The following is a 15,257-nucleotide window of genomic DNA, read 5'->3' on the forward strand; positions in this document are numbered from 1 at the left end:
ACTACGAGGCCACTGGGGGGGGGGCACTATTACTACGAGGCCACTGGGGGGGGGGGCACTATTACTACGAGGCCACTGGGGGGGGGGCACTATTACTACGAGGCCACTGGGGGGGGCACTATTACTACGAGGCCACTGGGGGGGGGGGGGGCACTATTACTACGAGGCCACTGGGGGGGGGGGCACTATTACTACGAGGCCACTTGGGGGAGGGGCACTATTACTACGAGGCCACTTGGGGGAGGGGCACTATTACTACGAGGCCACTGGGGGGGGGGCACTATTACTACGAGGCCACTGGGGGGGGGGCACTATTACTACGAGGCCACTGGGGGGGGGGGCACTATTACTACGAGGCCACTGGGGGGGGGCACTATTACTACGAGGCCACTGGGGGGGGGCACTATTACTACGAGGCCACTGGGGGGGGGGCACTATTACTACGAGGCCACTGGGGGGGGGGCACTATTACTACGAGGCCACTGGGGGGGGGCACTATTACTACGAGGCCACTGGGGGGGGGCACTATTACTACGAGGCCACGGGGGGCGCACTATTACTACAAGGCCACTGGGGGGAGCACTATTACTACGAGGCCACTGGGGGGGGAGGGCGATTACTATAAGGCCACTACGATGGTTACTATGAGGCCACGGTGGGGGGGGGGTCACTAGTGCTATGAGGCCACTGGGGGGGTGGTGTCACTATTACTATATGTACCTCTTAGATGAAACCATACCAAAGACCAATAAACCCTACAGCTGAGCATTTCTTACATTGTATCTAGTGCAGACAGTCTTGTTAGTTAGGTGGCTCAGATGAGTGTATGTCCGGGTGCGAGTACACATGTCCACCTGTCTGCGTACATCCAATCCCCAGAGCCCATATTGGCGTCTATTTGTGCAGAATTTGCGCCAAGATAGGACATGCCTTGTTTTTTTTCACACGCGAGATACACATGTGAAAAAAAAACCTGCAGGTGTGAGCGGCCCAATAGAAATCAGTAAGCCATTAGTATCACATGTGTGAAAAGGACCGCAGCCTGCAGTTACAAGCGCCGACCACTATACAGCGGTTAGAGCAGCGGCTCCCGCGCCGTACCACAGTGTACAGTGGCCATAACAGCGGGCGCCACCGGAAGTCCTGAGCTCGGATCCCTAGCATTCCACGCATATTTGCCTGGAAGACCCCTTTAATTGCTTACCTCCCGGATCAGAGTGCGGCAGCGGAAAGAAGTTATTCAAATCGCGATAACAGCCGGATACATCCGGCGTCGCTGTAATCGTACCGACCGCAAAACACGGAGAAGGTGTCACTTACACCACAATAAGGACGCCAGAGAAGCAGGAATCCCTAAAAATGGCACAATTTCCCCCCCTGAGACACGCTGGAGCATCTCTCAGTGTATTAAGTACAACTCAGCGCGGTCCTCGCGCCGCGGACGGCGGGAAAACGAAAAAGCTAGGATTTTGTTTTAAAATCATAGCTAGAAAAACGAAAAAGTAACTTTTTTTTGCATTTCCTGGTTATATGGGGCGCCTGCTGATAGACTGTAAGGGGTCATGTCCACGGGTGCGAATGTGCGCACATTTATTTACGTGCGTAAGGCGAGGTGAACAGAAGCCACTGGCTTCTACGGGTTTATTGCCGTGTCTATCTATTGCAGGTTAAAAAGAAAAAAAATGGCAGAGTTTCCGATGCGCCAAAATAACCCATATTCAAATCAATTCCCATACTGACCACTGGGGGCGCCCCTGCGGCACTTATTTCTTGCTCGTGTAAATATATGCGCAGAAATAATAGGCGCGATACGCAGGGAATAAGGATTTAGGCAACTGAAGTAACTTACCGCATATCGCACGCACAGATTTTGCGCACGTCATAGGCGGTACCAATCTTTACATGACTTGACTGCGCCTCTCACACACACACTGCGAAGTGCGCGCAAAAAATACCCGCAGTGCGGTCGGACACGCAGGTCACCGCGTGCTGCGAGCGGGAAAACAACGCGGTTCGCTGGTACGTTTTCTGCACAGCCTGAAAGCCTCAACGTTCAGCGGTGAACAGAAGGTTCATGAATACGGCCGAAACAGCAATTAACGAGCCGGCGAAAATGGCGCAAAAAACCCCAACACACCTCACTTCGAAAATCCGTTACAAAGATGGGCGCCTTTTTACATTCACACGGGCAAGAATCCCGTGCGAGTTCTGTCCGCGACCGGCGGCTCACGCCGAAGAACATACATGTGAACGGGTCATGCACACGAGAGATTTGTCACGCGGACCAACAGCGCAACGCGAGACGAGGACACACGACGTCCCGCACATCAGACGGCACAGGGCCGCGGCGTCCACCTGCTGTGCGAGGGGCAACTCGCTCTCTGCCGTGTGATCGCAGCCCGACGGCGGTCGCACGGCGACTTTCACGCACAAGTTCCGCCCAACGATACGAACGGAACTCGTGCGCAAAAAAACCCCACGATTCCCGGGTTTTCGTTAATATGAGTGTTTTCTCCCTCAGCGAAGATGCGCACTGACAAACCGCCGCGATTCCTATTATTCGGTATTTCCGCACACGGAATCACCGCCATTTCTTATGGAAATTTTTTTTTTTTTTAAGCGGTCAGCGTGCGCCGCGGTCACACACGATGTGATTTCTACCATTGACGCTGTTGGAAGCCGCGGCGGTTATTTCTGCGTCTCTGTGAAAATCACGAGGTGCTCAGAGGACGCCGCGCAAAACTGCAGCAACTTATCGCGTTTCCAAAGACTTTACGCTTTTAAAACACTAAAATGGACGAAAATAGCGCAGCGGCGCCCGTAAATCGCCATGTTTGAGCGCCGATCTGAGGCCCCCTTGTAACGCAAGCAGTGCCGCGCTCAGGACGCCGTGCTAATCGCGGTAAATAGCGGGGAGCGTGAGGCGGCCGGAGCGCACGCCGGCGGGGGAAAGATTTTAAAAATACAACGCTGCGTCGCACGCGGAGCGCCAAGTTTAAACACGCGGTATCGGTCTGAGCGTCTCGCTCAGATTACGTCTTCGCCCGCCTGGATGCGCCTGATCACGCGGCTGGAGTCGCGCTGCGCACTACACGGTGCAGAGAGCTCATGGCTTCCAGGGGGCTCGGTCACCTGCGCACATTACTTCACACGCCCTTCGCTCACGTGAAAACACACGACGCGGTCTACCCTGTGCACATTTGCGCAGCGCTCACGTGACTGCGGGCAACATACCAGCAGACCTGCGTGTTTAATCAATGGGAGTGTGCACACATTTATATGAATGAGGGAACACAATGTGCATTTGTGCAGCCAAAATGTGCAACTCAGCATCAAAATAACGTGACAACATTGACAAGTAATTCTAAAACTCACTTGCAGACCTGCTGGGACTTGTAGTGCCGCCTCACTAAAGGGAGAAGGCGGTAAAAATACCTGCTGCGCCACAACCACCTCGCTACTCACCGTCTCACTGCGCATGCGCGAGAATGCAGTCTCCTAAACAGTCGCGGCACGCCCTGGCTGCAACTTAAGCGTTTGGCGCCCTCGCGCATGCGTATATCGCGCCGGAAGCGGCTGAACCTCCATGTTTGTTTCGGCCCGTGTAACATAGCAGGGCGGCCATGTTTGTTTTGGGCAGTGAGCCGTGAAGGCATGTAAGGATATGAAATACGTAATTCTCTTCCTTTCACTGACTTGTAGTAACATTATAGGGTGAGCGGAGAAGATTTGTGAGGCTTTTTATTAGGTAGTGGAGGAGTTGCCCGTAAGAAAGATGGCGGCCACGGGGCGGAAGAGGAAGGTGACAGGAGGCCGGGTCTGCTGGAGGGACACTCCGCAATGGAGAGTGAGGAGTGTGAAGACTGGCTGCTGGAGTCTATAAAGCTGTGAGTGTGCCAGGCTGTGTAGATGACACACTGTGGGGGGTGATCTGCAGTTTGTGCCCCCATACTAGTATAGCCCGGCTGTCGCCGCTCGCTCTGATTTTCGTGTTTCCCCTTCAGGTATAACGATCTTCACGACTTTGCGCTGCAGGAGGCGACGAGGGTCATCGAGTGGACGGGAGAGAAGAGTGCGTGTGCCGTGTGTTCTCATGACATGGTGGCCCGTGTAACTATAAAGCTCCGCCTCCTTCATGGCATCTGAATCCCCCGGAGATGGCGGCGGCCGAACCCAGCGCTCTGTCAGCTCTGCACATGTGTGGCTGATGTTGGTGGGTGGTGACCTTTCAGCTGTTGGGAGACTACAACTCCCAGCATGCCCGACCGGACAGCCTGTACAATCCTGACAGTCGGTCGCGCCGAGCCCCATTCGCAGGCGCCGCTGTGCAGTCACTGCTGTGATGTTGTGTGCCGCCGCTCGTCCGTGGTAACCCTTCACATGCCGGTCTCTACGGAGGGTTCTGGTACTGATGGATGTCCCAATGTCCTGTGAGACCCCCGGAGCGAGGGCGGACGATGTGTGTGATGTCCTCACAGCTCCTACAAGGCTTCGCTGTCCATGACTCTGGGGCACCGCACACACCGCATGGCTTCCATTCCCCAATAACCTGGCCAACAGGGGACTCTGGAAGGTCCGGAAGCTGCAATGTCCGTACTGATTGGTTAGTGACATCCCCCCCACCAGACCCCATTGTCAGCTCTACACCTGGTGACATCCCCCCACCAGACCCCATTGTCAGCTCTACACCTGGTGACATCCCCCCCACCAGACCCCGTTGTCAGCTCTACACCTGGTAACATCCGCCCACCAGACTCCGTTGTCAGCTCTACACCTGGTGACATCCCCCCACCAGACCCCCGTTGTCAGCTCTACACCTGGTGACATCCCCCCACCAGACCCCCGTTGTCAGCTCTACGCCTGGTGACATCCCCCCACCAGACCCCCATTGTCAGCTCTACGCCTGGTGACATCCCCCCACCAGACCCCTTTGTCAGCTCTACACCTGGTGACATCCCCCCACCAAACCCCCGTTGTCAGCTCTACACCTGGTGACATCCGCCCACCAGGCCCCGTTGTCAGCTCTACACCTGGTGACATCCCCCCATCAGACCCCATTGTCAGCTCTACACCTGGTGACATCCCCCCACCAGACCCCGTTGTCAGCCCTACACCTGGTGACATCCCCCCACCAAACCCCCGTTGTCAGCTCTACACCTGGTGACATCTCCCCACCAGACCCCCGTTGTCAGCTCTACACCTGGTGACATCCCCCCACCAGACCCCCGTTGTCAGCTCTACACCTGGTGACATCCCCCCACCAGACCCCCGTTGTCAGCTCTACACCTGGTGACATCCCCCCACCAGACCCCCGTTGTCAGCTCTACACCTGGTGACATCCCCCCACCAGACCCCCGTTGTCAGCTCTACACCTGGTGACATCCCCCCACCAGACCCCCGTTATCCGCTCTACACCTGGTAACATCCCACCACCAGACCCCGTTGTCCGCTCTACACCTGGTGACATCCCCCCGCCAGACCCCGTGGTCAGCTCTACACCTGGTGACATCCCCCCACCAGACCCTGCTGTCAGCTCTACACCTGGTGACATCCCACCACCAGACCCTGTTGTCAGCTCTACACCTGGTGACATCCCCCCACCAGACCCCGTTGTCAGCTCTACACCTGGTGACATCCCACCACCAGACCCCGTTGTCGGCTCTACACTTGGTGACATCCCACCACCAGACCCCGTTGTCGGCTCTTCACTGGGGGAGGGGGGGCATCTGATGGTTTCTATACTGGGGTCTCCTGTGGGATCCTGTCCTTTATACCTAATGCTACACATCACCTGACTGCTGGGGGGCCAATACTCTTCTCTACATCAGTGTATTTACCGCTTACCTCCCCTTGCAGGTATCTGTATCGCCGGATACACGGGGGCTCGGAGTAATGAGATTCTGCAGCTGCTTTTTCCACAGAAGCTACATGAGAAGGAGAATCAGGTGAGAAAAGGAGGTAAACCCGAGGGCCACATTACTGTACCGTCGCTTTAAATCTGGTTATATGAATTGAGCTTGTACTCACACTCTCCACCAGCAGGGGGCGGTGTGCTCTATGGGTTTTATACCGTCTGCTTCCATCTATTCTCCACACTGCACGGATCTGACATTTAGGCTTGTTCACACGGGGTCAGAGCATTGCGGCCGCACGGATATGATTTGTGTTTGCAAGACTGAAATGCACTTTTGCCGGAGTATTTCGCCCGCTGCAGCGTGTATTTATGTGCGCAAAACAGAATAAAGTACATCGATGACCTTGATTTTGTGCGCAGCGAACACGCAGGTTTCCTCGTATTTCGTCTGCATTCAGCCGGCTCTTACGCAGAGCATCTGCACACCAGAAGTGGTCGCACCGCGGATGTTATCACATGATGGCGCGTCACGTAAAAATACGCTCATGTGCGTCAATCCACTGAAATCAGAGGGTTCTATTCACTGCTTATTACGTGTGAACGAGCCATTAGAGATGCCTGAAAACTGGATTGACAGCCGCTGTGGGAGCGGTCGGCGGCCATATTGGAAACCTCCTTTTCGGAGGAGAGTGTATGTACTCCTTAGAGGGGAGCAGACACAGAAGCTGCAGGCACATGTTGGTTGTAATGGGGGCACATAGTACATGACTCCATATCGGCAGGCGCCCAGCTGAATATCATCCACGTATTTCTGGGAAGATGGGGGCAGGACGGATGGGTGATGGGATGCGGGTACAGCTGGGCACCAGCTTGTGGTAATGTCATTGGTAATGCCCAGCTTCCTCTGGGGGCTAATCTGCAGTAATAACCTCCGTGCCCCTCCTGCTCTCCCCTAACACAGGTTACCGTTCAGGATCCTGGGAAAGCTGCCCCCTGTGGGATCTAGAGTTCATGGCCTCCCTTGTGAACTTCCCATCACTATTGTTCGCTGATTTCTGGGCGTCTTCCTGCCGGGTAATTTTCATGTAAACAGCGGTCAGGAATTGAGTTGCACTTTCTTCTCCCTCCTCCCCCACGCAGGGCCTCTGTCCGGAGCGGGATCTAAAGGTGGAATATGGAGGATTTTCCGAACATCCCGTCTACAGCCTCAAACACGTCCCCGGCAGCAGGTAGCGGACGCTAACCCATCAGCAGCATGGGTGTAATCAGACATGTTCCCATTCACTGACTGAAAGCAGAGATCTTGAAAAATGCTTTTTTTTTCTTTTTTTTACATAATGCCAAGAAACCTTTCTGCATGTTGACTGTAGATATAATCATTGATAGAGGGTATGGCCAACATTGGACATCAATTGATGCATTCTATCAAGATTAGATCCTCTATTATACTTCAGAGCTGCACTCACTATTCTGCTGGTGGAGTCACTGTGTACATACATTACTTATCCTGTACTTCCCCTGAGTTACATCCTGTATTATCCCCCAGAGCTGCACTCACTATTCTGCTGGTGGAGTCACTGTGTACATACATTACTTATCCTGTACTGATCCTGAGTTACATCCAGTGTTATACCCCAGAGCTGCACTCACTATTCTGCTGGTGGAGTCACTGTGTACATACATTACTTATCCTGTACTGATCCTGAGTTACATCCAGTGTTATACCCCAGAGCTGCACTCACTATTCTGCTGGAGTCACTGTGTACATACATTACTTATTCTGTACTGATTCTGAGTTACATCCTGTATTACACTCCAGAGCTGCACTCACTATTCTGCTGGTGGAGTCACTGTGTACAGACATTACTTATCCTGTACTGATCCGGAGTTACATGCTGTATTATACTCCAGAGCTGCACTCACTATTCTGCTGGTTGAGTCACTGTGTACATACACTACTGATCCGGAGTTACATCCTGTATTATACCCCAGAGCTGCACTCACTATTCTGCTGGAGTCACTGTGTACAGACATTACTGATCCTGTACTGCTCCTGAGTTACATCCTGTATTATACTCCAGAGCTGTGCTCACTATTCTGCTGGTGGAGTCACTGTGTACATACATTACTTATCCTGTACTGATCCTGAGTTACATCCTGTATTATACTCCAGAGCTGCGCTCACTATTCTGCTGGTGCAGTCACTGTATACATACATTACTTATCCTGTACTGATCCTGAGTTACATCCTGTATTATACTCCAGAGCTGCACTCACTATTCTGCTGGTGGAGTCACTGTATACATTACTTATCGCCAGCTTTCTTAGGTTACTGAATGACGACAAGCCTCCTGTGTGGGTTTATTCTGTACCCGGGTGATGGGCATCAGGCTGGCTCATCTGCACTGGGCTGCATCACTATAGACTCTCAGCTTTAGGGCTCCCTGGCATTTGAGCGTGGCAGAGCTCTGTGATTTAAATCATGGCGCTCTGCCTCGCCTTTACTTTTGGTGGGTGGAGTGCTGCCTCCGAATGCGGCTTTAGCATGCTCCATCAGTGATGAGGTGCGCAAAACAGAACTGGAATGCGCCGTGATCGAGCGCATGTCTGAGAGGCTGCGGTGACAAAAATAAGAGTGCAGCGATACACGCTGAAAAAAGACAGCTGTGTGCGACGAGCCTGAAGGGGAAACCGCCCATAACATGCAGTAGTGCTGCCAGCTGGCCGCCCGGGGTCAAACGGAGCTGTCAGCCCAGTAATTGTAGGTTTCCTACCATCAGCACAGTCTGGACTCCCCTCATATCTGACATCTGCAGAGGAACCGGCAGGGATTTCCCCCCTAACAGCCCTTCCTGTTATGTACAGTCCTTCTCACCGCTGGAGACCGAGTTCCATAGTCACCGACCGACACTGAAGCCAGCAATCTGAAAACAAGAGTAATGTGATCATGGCTATCCGTGACCCCTTTACTACATAGGGACAGTATTATAGTAGTTATATTCTTGTACATAGGGAGCAGTATTATAGTAGTTATATTCTTGTACATAGGGGGCAGTATTATAGTAGTTATATTCTTGTACATTTGAGCAGTATTATAGTAGTTATATTCTTGTACATAGGGGGCAGTATTATAGTAGTTATATTCATGTACATAGCGGGGCAGTATTATAGTAGTTATATTCTTGTACATAGGGGGCAGTATATTATACTGGTTATATTCTTGTACATAGGGGGCAGTATTATAGTAGTTATATTCTTGTACATAGCGGGGCAGTATTATAGTAGTTATATTCTTGTACATAGCGGGGCAGTATTATAGTAGTTATATTTTTGTACATAGGGGGCAGTATTATAGTAGTTATATTCATGTACATAGGGGGCAGTATTATAGTAGTTATATTCATGTACATAGGGGGCAGTATTATAGTAGTTATATTCTTGTACATAGGGAGCAGTATTATAGTAGTTATATTCTTGTACATAGGAGCAGTATTATAGTAGTTATATTCTTGTACATAGGGGGCAGTATTATAGTAGTTATATTCTTGTACATAGGGGGCAGTATTATAGTAGTTATATTCTTGTACATAGGGGGCAGTATTATAGTAGTTATATTCTTGTACATAGGGGGCAGTATTATAGTAGTTATATTCTTGTACATAGGGGGCAGTATTATAGTAGTTATATTCTTGTACATAGGGAGCAGTATTATAGTAGTTATATTCATGTACATAGTGGGCAGTATTATAGTAGTTATATTCATGTACATAGCGGGGCAGTATTATAGTAGTTATATTCTTGTACATAGGGGGCAGTATATTATACTGGTTATATTCTTGTACATAGGGGGCAGTATTATAGTAGTTATATTCTTGTACATAGCGGGGCAGTATTATAGTAGTTATATTCTTGTACATAGGGGGCAGTATATTATACTGGTTATATTCTTGTACATAGGGGGCAGTATTATAGTAGTTATATTCTTGTACATAGCGGGGCAGTATTATAGTAGTTATATTCTTGTACATAGCGGGGCAGTATTATAGTAGTTATATTTTTGTACATAGGGGGCAGTATTATAGTAGTTATATTCATGTACATAGGGGGCAGTATTATAGTAGTTATATTCATGTACATAGGGGGCAGTATTATAGTAGTTATATTCTTGTACATAGGGAGCAGTATTATAGTAGTTATATTCTTGTACATAGGAGCAGTATTATAGTAGTTATATTCTTGTACATAGGGGGCAGTATTATAGTAGTTATATTCTTGTACATAGGGGGCAGTATTATAGTAGTTATATTCTTGTACATAGGGGGCAGTATTATAGTAGTTATATTCTTGTACATAGGGGGCAGTATTATAGTAGTTATATTCTTGTACATAGGGAGCAGTATTATAGTAGTTATATTCATGTACATAGGGGGCAGTATTATAGTAGTTATATTCTTGTACATAGGGGGCAGTATTATAGTAGTTATATTCTTGTACATAGGAGGCAGTATTATAGTAGTTATATTCTTATACATAGGAGGCAGTATTATAGTAGTTATATTCTTGTACATAGGGGGCAGTATTATAGTAGTTATATTCTTATACATAGGGGGCAGTATTATAGTAGTTATATTCTTGTACATAGGGGGCAGTATTATAGTAGTTATATTCTTGTCCATAGGGGGCAGTATTATAGTAGTTATATTCTTGTACATAGGGAGCAGTATTATAGTAGTTATATTCTTGTACATAGGAGGCAGTATTATAGTAGTTTTATTCATGTACATAGGGGGCAGTATTATAGTAGTTATATTCTTGTACATAGGGAGCAGTATTATAGTAGTTATATTCTTGTACATAGGGGGCAGTATTATAGTAGTTATATTCTTGTACATAGGGGGCAGTATTATAGTAGTTATATCCCTTGTACATAGGAGGCAGTATTATAGTAGTTATATTCTTGTACATAGGGGGCAGTATTATAGTAGTTATATTCTTGTACACAGGGGGCAGTATTATAGTAGTTATATTCTTGTACATAGGGGGCAGTATTATAGTAGATATATTCTTGTACATAGGGGGCAGTATTATAGTAGTTATATTCTTGTACATAGGAGGCAGTATTATAGTAGTTATATTCTTGTACATAGGAGCAGTATTATAGTAGTTATATTCTTGTACATAGGAGCAGTATTATAGTAGTTATATTCTTCTACATAGGAGGCAGTATTATAGTAGTTATATTCTTGTACATAGGAGGCAGTATTATAGTAGTTATATTCTTGTACATAGGGAGCAGTATTATAGTAGTTATATTCTTGTACATAGGGGGCAGTATTATAGTAGTTATATTCTTGTAGATTGGAGGCAGTATTATAGTAGTTATATTCTTGTACATAGGGAGCAGTATTATAGTAGTTATATTCTTGTAGATTGGAGGCAGTATTATAGTAGTTATATTCTTGTACATAGGGGGCAGTATTATAGTAGTTATATTCTTGTAGATTGGAGGCAGTATTATAGTAATATTCTTGTACATAGGAGGCAGTATTATAGTAGTTATATTCTTGTACATAGGGGGGCAGTATTATAGTAGTTATATTCTTGTACATAGGGGGGCAGTATTATAGTAGTTATATTCTTGTACATAGGAGGCAGTATTATAGTAGTTATATTCTTGTACATAGGAGGCAGTATTATAGTAGTTATATTCTTGTACATAGGAGGCAGTATTATAGTAGTTATATTCTTCTACATAGAGGGCATTGTTATAGTAGTTATATTCTTGTACATAGGGGGGCAGTATTATAGTAGTTATATTCTTGTACATAGGGGGGCAGTATTATAGTAGTTATATTCTTGTACATAGGGGGCAGTATTATAGTAGTTATATTCTTGTACATAGGGAGCAGTATTATAGTAGTTATATTCTTGTACATAGGGGGCAGTATTATAGTAGTTATATTCTTGTACATAGGGGGCAGTATTATAGTAGTTATATTCTTGTACATAGGGGGCAGTATTATAGTAGTTATATTCTTGTACATAGGGAGCAGTATTATAGTAGTTATATTCTTGTACATAGGGGGCAGTATTATAGTAGTTATATTCTTGTACATAGGGGGCAGTATTATAGTAGTTATATTCTTGTACATAGGGAGCAGTATTATAGTAGTTATATTCTTGTACATAGGGGGCACTATTATTGTAGTTATATTCTTGTACATAGGGGGCAGTATTGTAGTAGTTATATTCTCATTCATAGGGGGCACTATTATTGTAGTTATATTCTTGTACATAGGGGGCAGTATTATAGTAGTTATATTCTTGTACATAGGAGGCAGTATTATAGTAGTTATATTCTTGTACATAGGGAGCAGTATTATAGTAGTTATATTCTTGTACATAGGGGGCAGTATTATAGTAGTTATATTCTTCTACATAGGAGGCAGTATTATAGTAGTTATATTCTTGTACATAGGGGGCAGTATTATAGTAGTTATATTCTTGTACATAGGGGGCAGTATTATAGTAGTTATATTCTTGTACATAGGGGCAGTATTATAGTAGTCATATTCTTGTACATAGGGGGCGGTATTATAGTAGTTGTATGCTTGGACGTGGGGGGCGGTAGGATAGTAGTTGTACGCTTGGACGTGGGGGGCGGTAGGATAGTAGTTGTACGCTTGGACGTGGGGGGCGGTAGGATAGTAGTTGTACGCTTGGACGTGGGGGGCGGTAGGATAGTAGTTGTACGCTTGGACGTGGGGGGCGTCAGGACAGTAGTTGTATGCTTGGACGTGGGGGGAGGTAGGTTAGTAGTTTATAGTAGTGTCAGGGCTATTAATATTGATATCTTCTCTGCTCTTCCTTCAGTCTCCTGGTGACCGGCGGTCTTTCGGCAGCTCATATTCAGATTTGGCGCGTGGGAGCTGAAGATAGAGGTAATCGTGGAGTCGTCTTCTTTGTGAAGCCTTTTTTACTCTCCTCTCTTACTGTGTCGGTATCTTCCATATTGGTCCTTGATGTTGATTGGGTACATACGGCTTTTTTTGTTCACTTATTGCCCTTTTTTTTTATGGAGAAATGAAAATAATTAATGTTTTTATAGTCTTTGCTCCGTGTTCAGTCTGTTTTGCGGGTCGCTATGAAGGCATCGGTAGCGAACGTTGGTTTTTAAATTTTTTTTATTTAAAAAAAACAAGCGGTGAGTTTTCGCTAAATTTTTTGCTATTTTTCTCTATTCCTGGAGGAAACCTGTGATGCTGTGTCGGCTTCCATAATATATCGCAATACTCCTGGACGGCGATGCATTATTGCTTCTCAGAGCAATTCTATGCCTTGGCAATCCATTGGTTCTCCGCGATTACATGGCGGAGGGCCGATGACATCACAGATGGAGCGCCCTCTATCTATGAAGCCTTTACATGCTGTGATCAATGTAAGCGGTTATCTACGAGGATCGGTGCTCTCCCTGATCCCTGCTGTCACTGCGGATGGAGTAGGTTGTAAGTGTACATCTATTCACAGAAACTGCTTCCCAGCAAGGACTAACCTTTTTACATCCTGAAGCGAGAAGGGGTTACAGCTATTATTTTCTGGTAGCTGCTGTTTTGTGCCACGACTCATAGATGCTGTTCTTTCTACTGCAGATGTCATTCAGCCCACAATATCCATTCCATCCGATGCCAGCAATGAAACGTGGACAAAAATCGCTGTTTCGGAGGCAGCGTCACCACACGTGGTCCACGGGGCGCAGATCGATGGCGTTCACGTGACAGAAATCGAGTCAGCCAGGTGCACCTACATGTTAGGTAAATGGCGGCTCTGAGCGGTGTACATGGAGGCAGGCGGTGCAGGTTAACGGACGCACTTGTAGTCGCCTAGGTGTTCTCACATTATGCCCCCTGCTGTACTGCATTGTGGGTGATGTAGTTTCCTGTTCGCTCTCAGGCTGCCAGGTCTAACCTCTCCCCGCTTCCCTGTGAAGTGTTGCATTGTGGGAAATGAAATGTCATTAATAAAACGGTTCAATGCTTATAAAGGGGATATCGCCCACAATGCATTGTACCGGAGTGCATTATAAAGCAGGTATCTAAGCAGGGGTGTGTATCAGATGTTAACGAGCCCCTTCCCATCCCCAGCTGCGTCCAGCGGTGAGGCGGTCGGGTCGCTCGCCTTCCTGGATCCCCGTACCATCCACCTGTGCTGCCTGAGTGGCCGTCAGATCATCGCCGATGTCCGGCAACCAGGAATCGCCGGCGAAGGGAGCGCTGCTCTGAAGGTGCCCGGTGACGGACAGTGGAGCGCAGCTGTAAAGCCGGAGAACCAAGATGCCTGTGCCATGATCGCCAGCCTGTCTTCTAGGGGCCACATCATGATTACGGACACCCGGGACATGGGGGCACCCCTGAAATGTGCCAAGGGCAAGTCATCCGGTGGCCCCTCTGCGGCGGAGGAGATGATGTGCGTCCGCTGGGCCCCCAGACTGGAAGACTGCGTCTCCGTATCAGGTAAAAGCTCCAATACGGGCGGCGTCAGACGGGAATCGCCCAGCTTTCCGAACCTCCGATCTGCCGGTTATGTGGCTACATGGGAGCAGAAGTGTAACCAGGCATGCAGAACCCTGGGAAAGCTAGTCTGGCAGCCATGATAGTTCTTGACTAACTTTCCCAGAGACAGATATGACTGTGATATGTGCCGCAGTCTTCAGTATATATTGACTCCCACTTTTGTTTCCCCCCACACAGGCTTTGATGGTACAGTCCAGATCTACGATACAAGACGCTGGGACGCATCTGTGAAGGAGGTCGGTGCGCTGTTCACCCACAGGGGTCACTCCTTCATGGGGAAGTGTGAGGACGGGAGCGCCCCCAGGGTCACCGTTCATTCCTGGCACCCGTGGAAAGAGAGGACGCTGGTGTCCGCCGCTAATGACGGCTCCTTACATATCTGGGACTGGCTGGACGGCCCTACACAGCGCTGCTTGTGATGAGAGGAAAGGGTTAAATTATGTATATTTTCTATTTTGCTCATTAAAACTAATTTTTTAACAAAAAATAATTCTCCATAAGTTCGGATTCTGGAATCTGATTGGTTGGCGGCAGTGATGGACGCAGTCCTCCCTGCTTGCGTTTTCTCCCTTCACATATAAACAGTGTTTCTTCACTGCGTATTTACACAACCCCATTGACTCCCATGACCTATTTCGGTCCTTAATACGGACCAATGTAGGACATGCTGCGTCTGAAATGCCTGAAATCGCCAACAAATCGCCGCCGCCTCATAAGGCCTGGGCTGTACGACCACTGGGGCCGGGATAGGGCGCACAGACAAGGAACCTTGTAGTAGAAGTTCATGCGGGCTGCATTACAGCTCACAGGTTTCTGCAATCTGCAGCTCAAAC

General features: G+C 48.1%; 2 protein-coding genes across 3 annotated transcripts in view; one reads left to right on the forward strand and one right to left on the reverse strand.

The window, feature by feature from the left end:
• Nucleotides 1–3,548, reverse strand: part of LOC136590146 (piwi-like protein 1) — a 34,736-nt gene extending 31,188 nt beyond the window's left edge. Inside the window, exon 1 of one of the 2 annotated variants that reach the window (XM_066588351.1) lies at nucleotides 3,466–3,548. The gene's annotated coding sequence lies outside the window, so the exon portion shown is untranslated. The other variant, XM_066588350.1, reaches the window with a different exon arrangement.
• A 112-nt stretch (nucleotides 3,549–3,660) lies between these two features.
• On the forward strand, nucleotides 3,661–14,908 carry WDR73 (WD repeat domain 73). Its single transcript, XM_066588352.1, has 8 exons — nucleotides 3,661–3,887; nucleotides 4,005–4,072; nucleotides 5,857–5,945; nucleotides 6,995–7,083; nucleotides 12,728–12,795; nucleotides 13,504–13,665; nucleotides 13,996–14,364; nucleotides 14,602–14,908. Exons 1-8 carry the CDS (start codon nucleotides 3,841–3,843, stop codon nucleotides 14,841–14,843), a joined length of 1,134 nt encoding a protein of 377 aa, XP_066444449.1. The 5' UTR covers nucleotides 3,661–3,840; the 3' UTR covers nucleotides 14,844–14,908.
• Nucleotides 14,909–15,257: the final 349 nt, after the last annotated feature.

This window comes from Eleutherodactylus coqui, chromosome 1 (assembly GCF_035609145.1).
Source record: "Eleutherodactylus coqui strain aEleCoq1 chromosome 1, aEleCoq1.hap1, whole genome shotgun sequence".
Taxonomy (NCBI): Eukaryota; Metazoa; Chordata; class Amphibia; order Anura; family Eleutherodactylidae; genus Eleutherodactylus; species Eleutherodactylus coqui.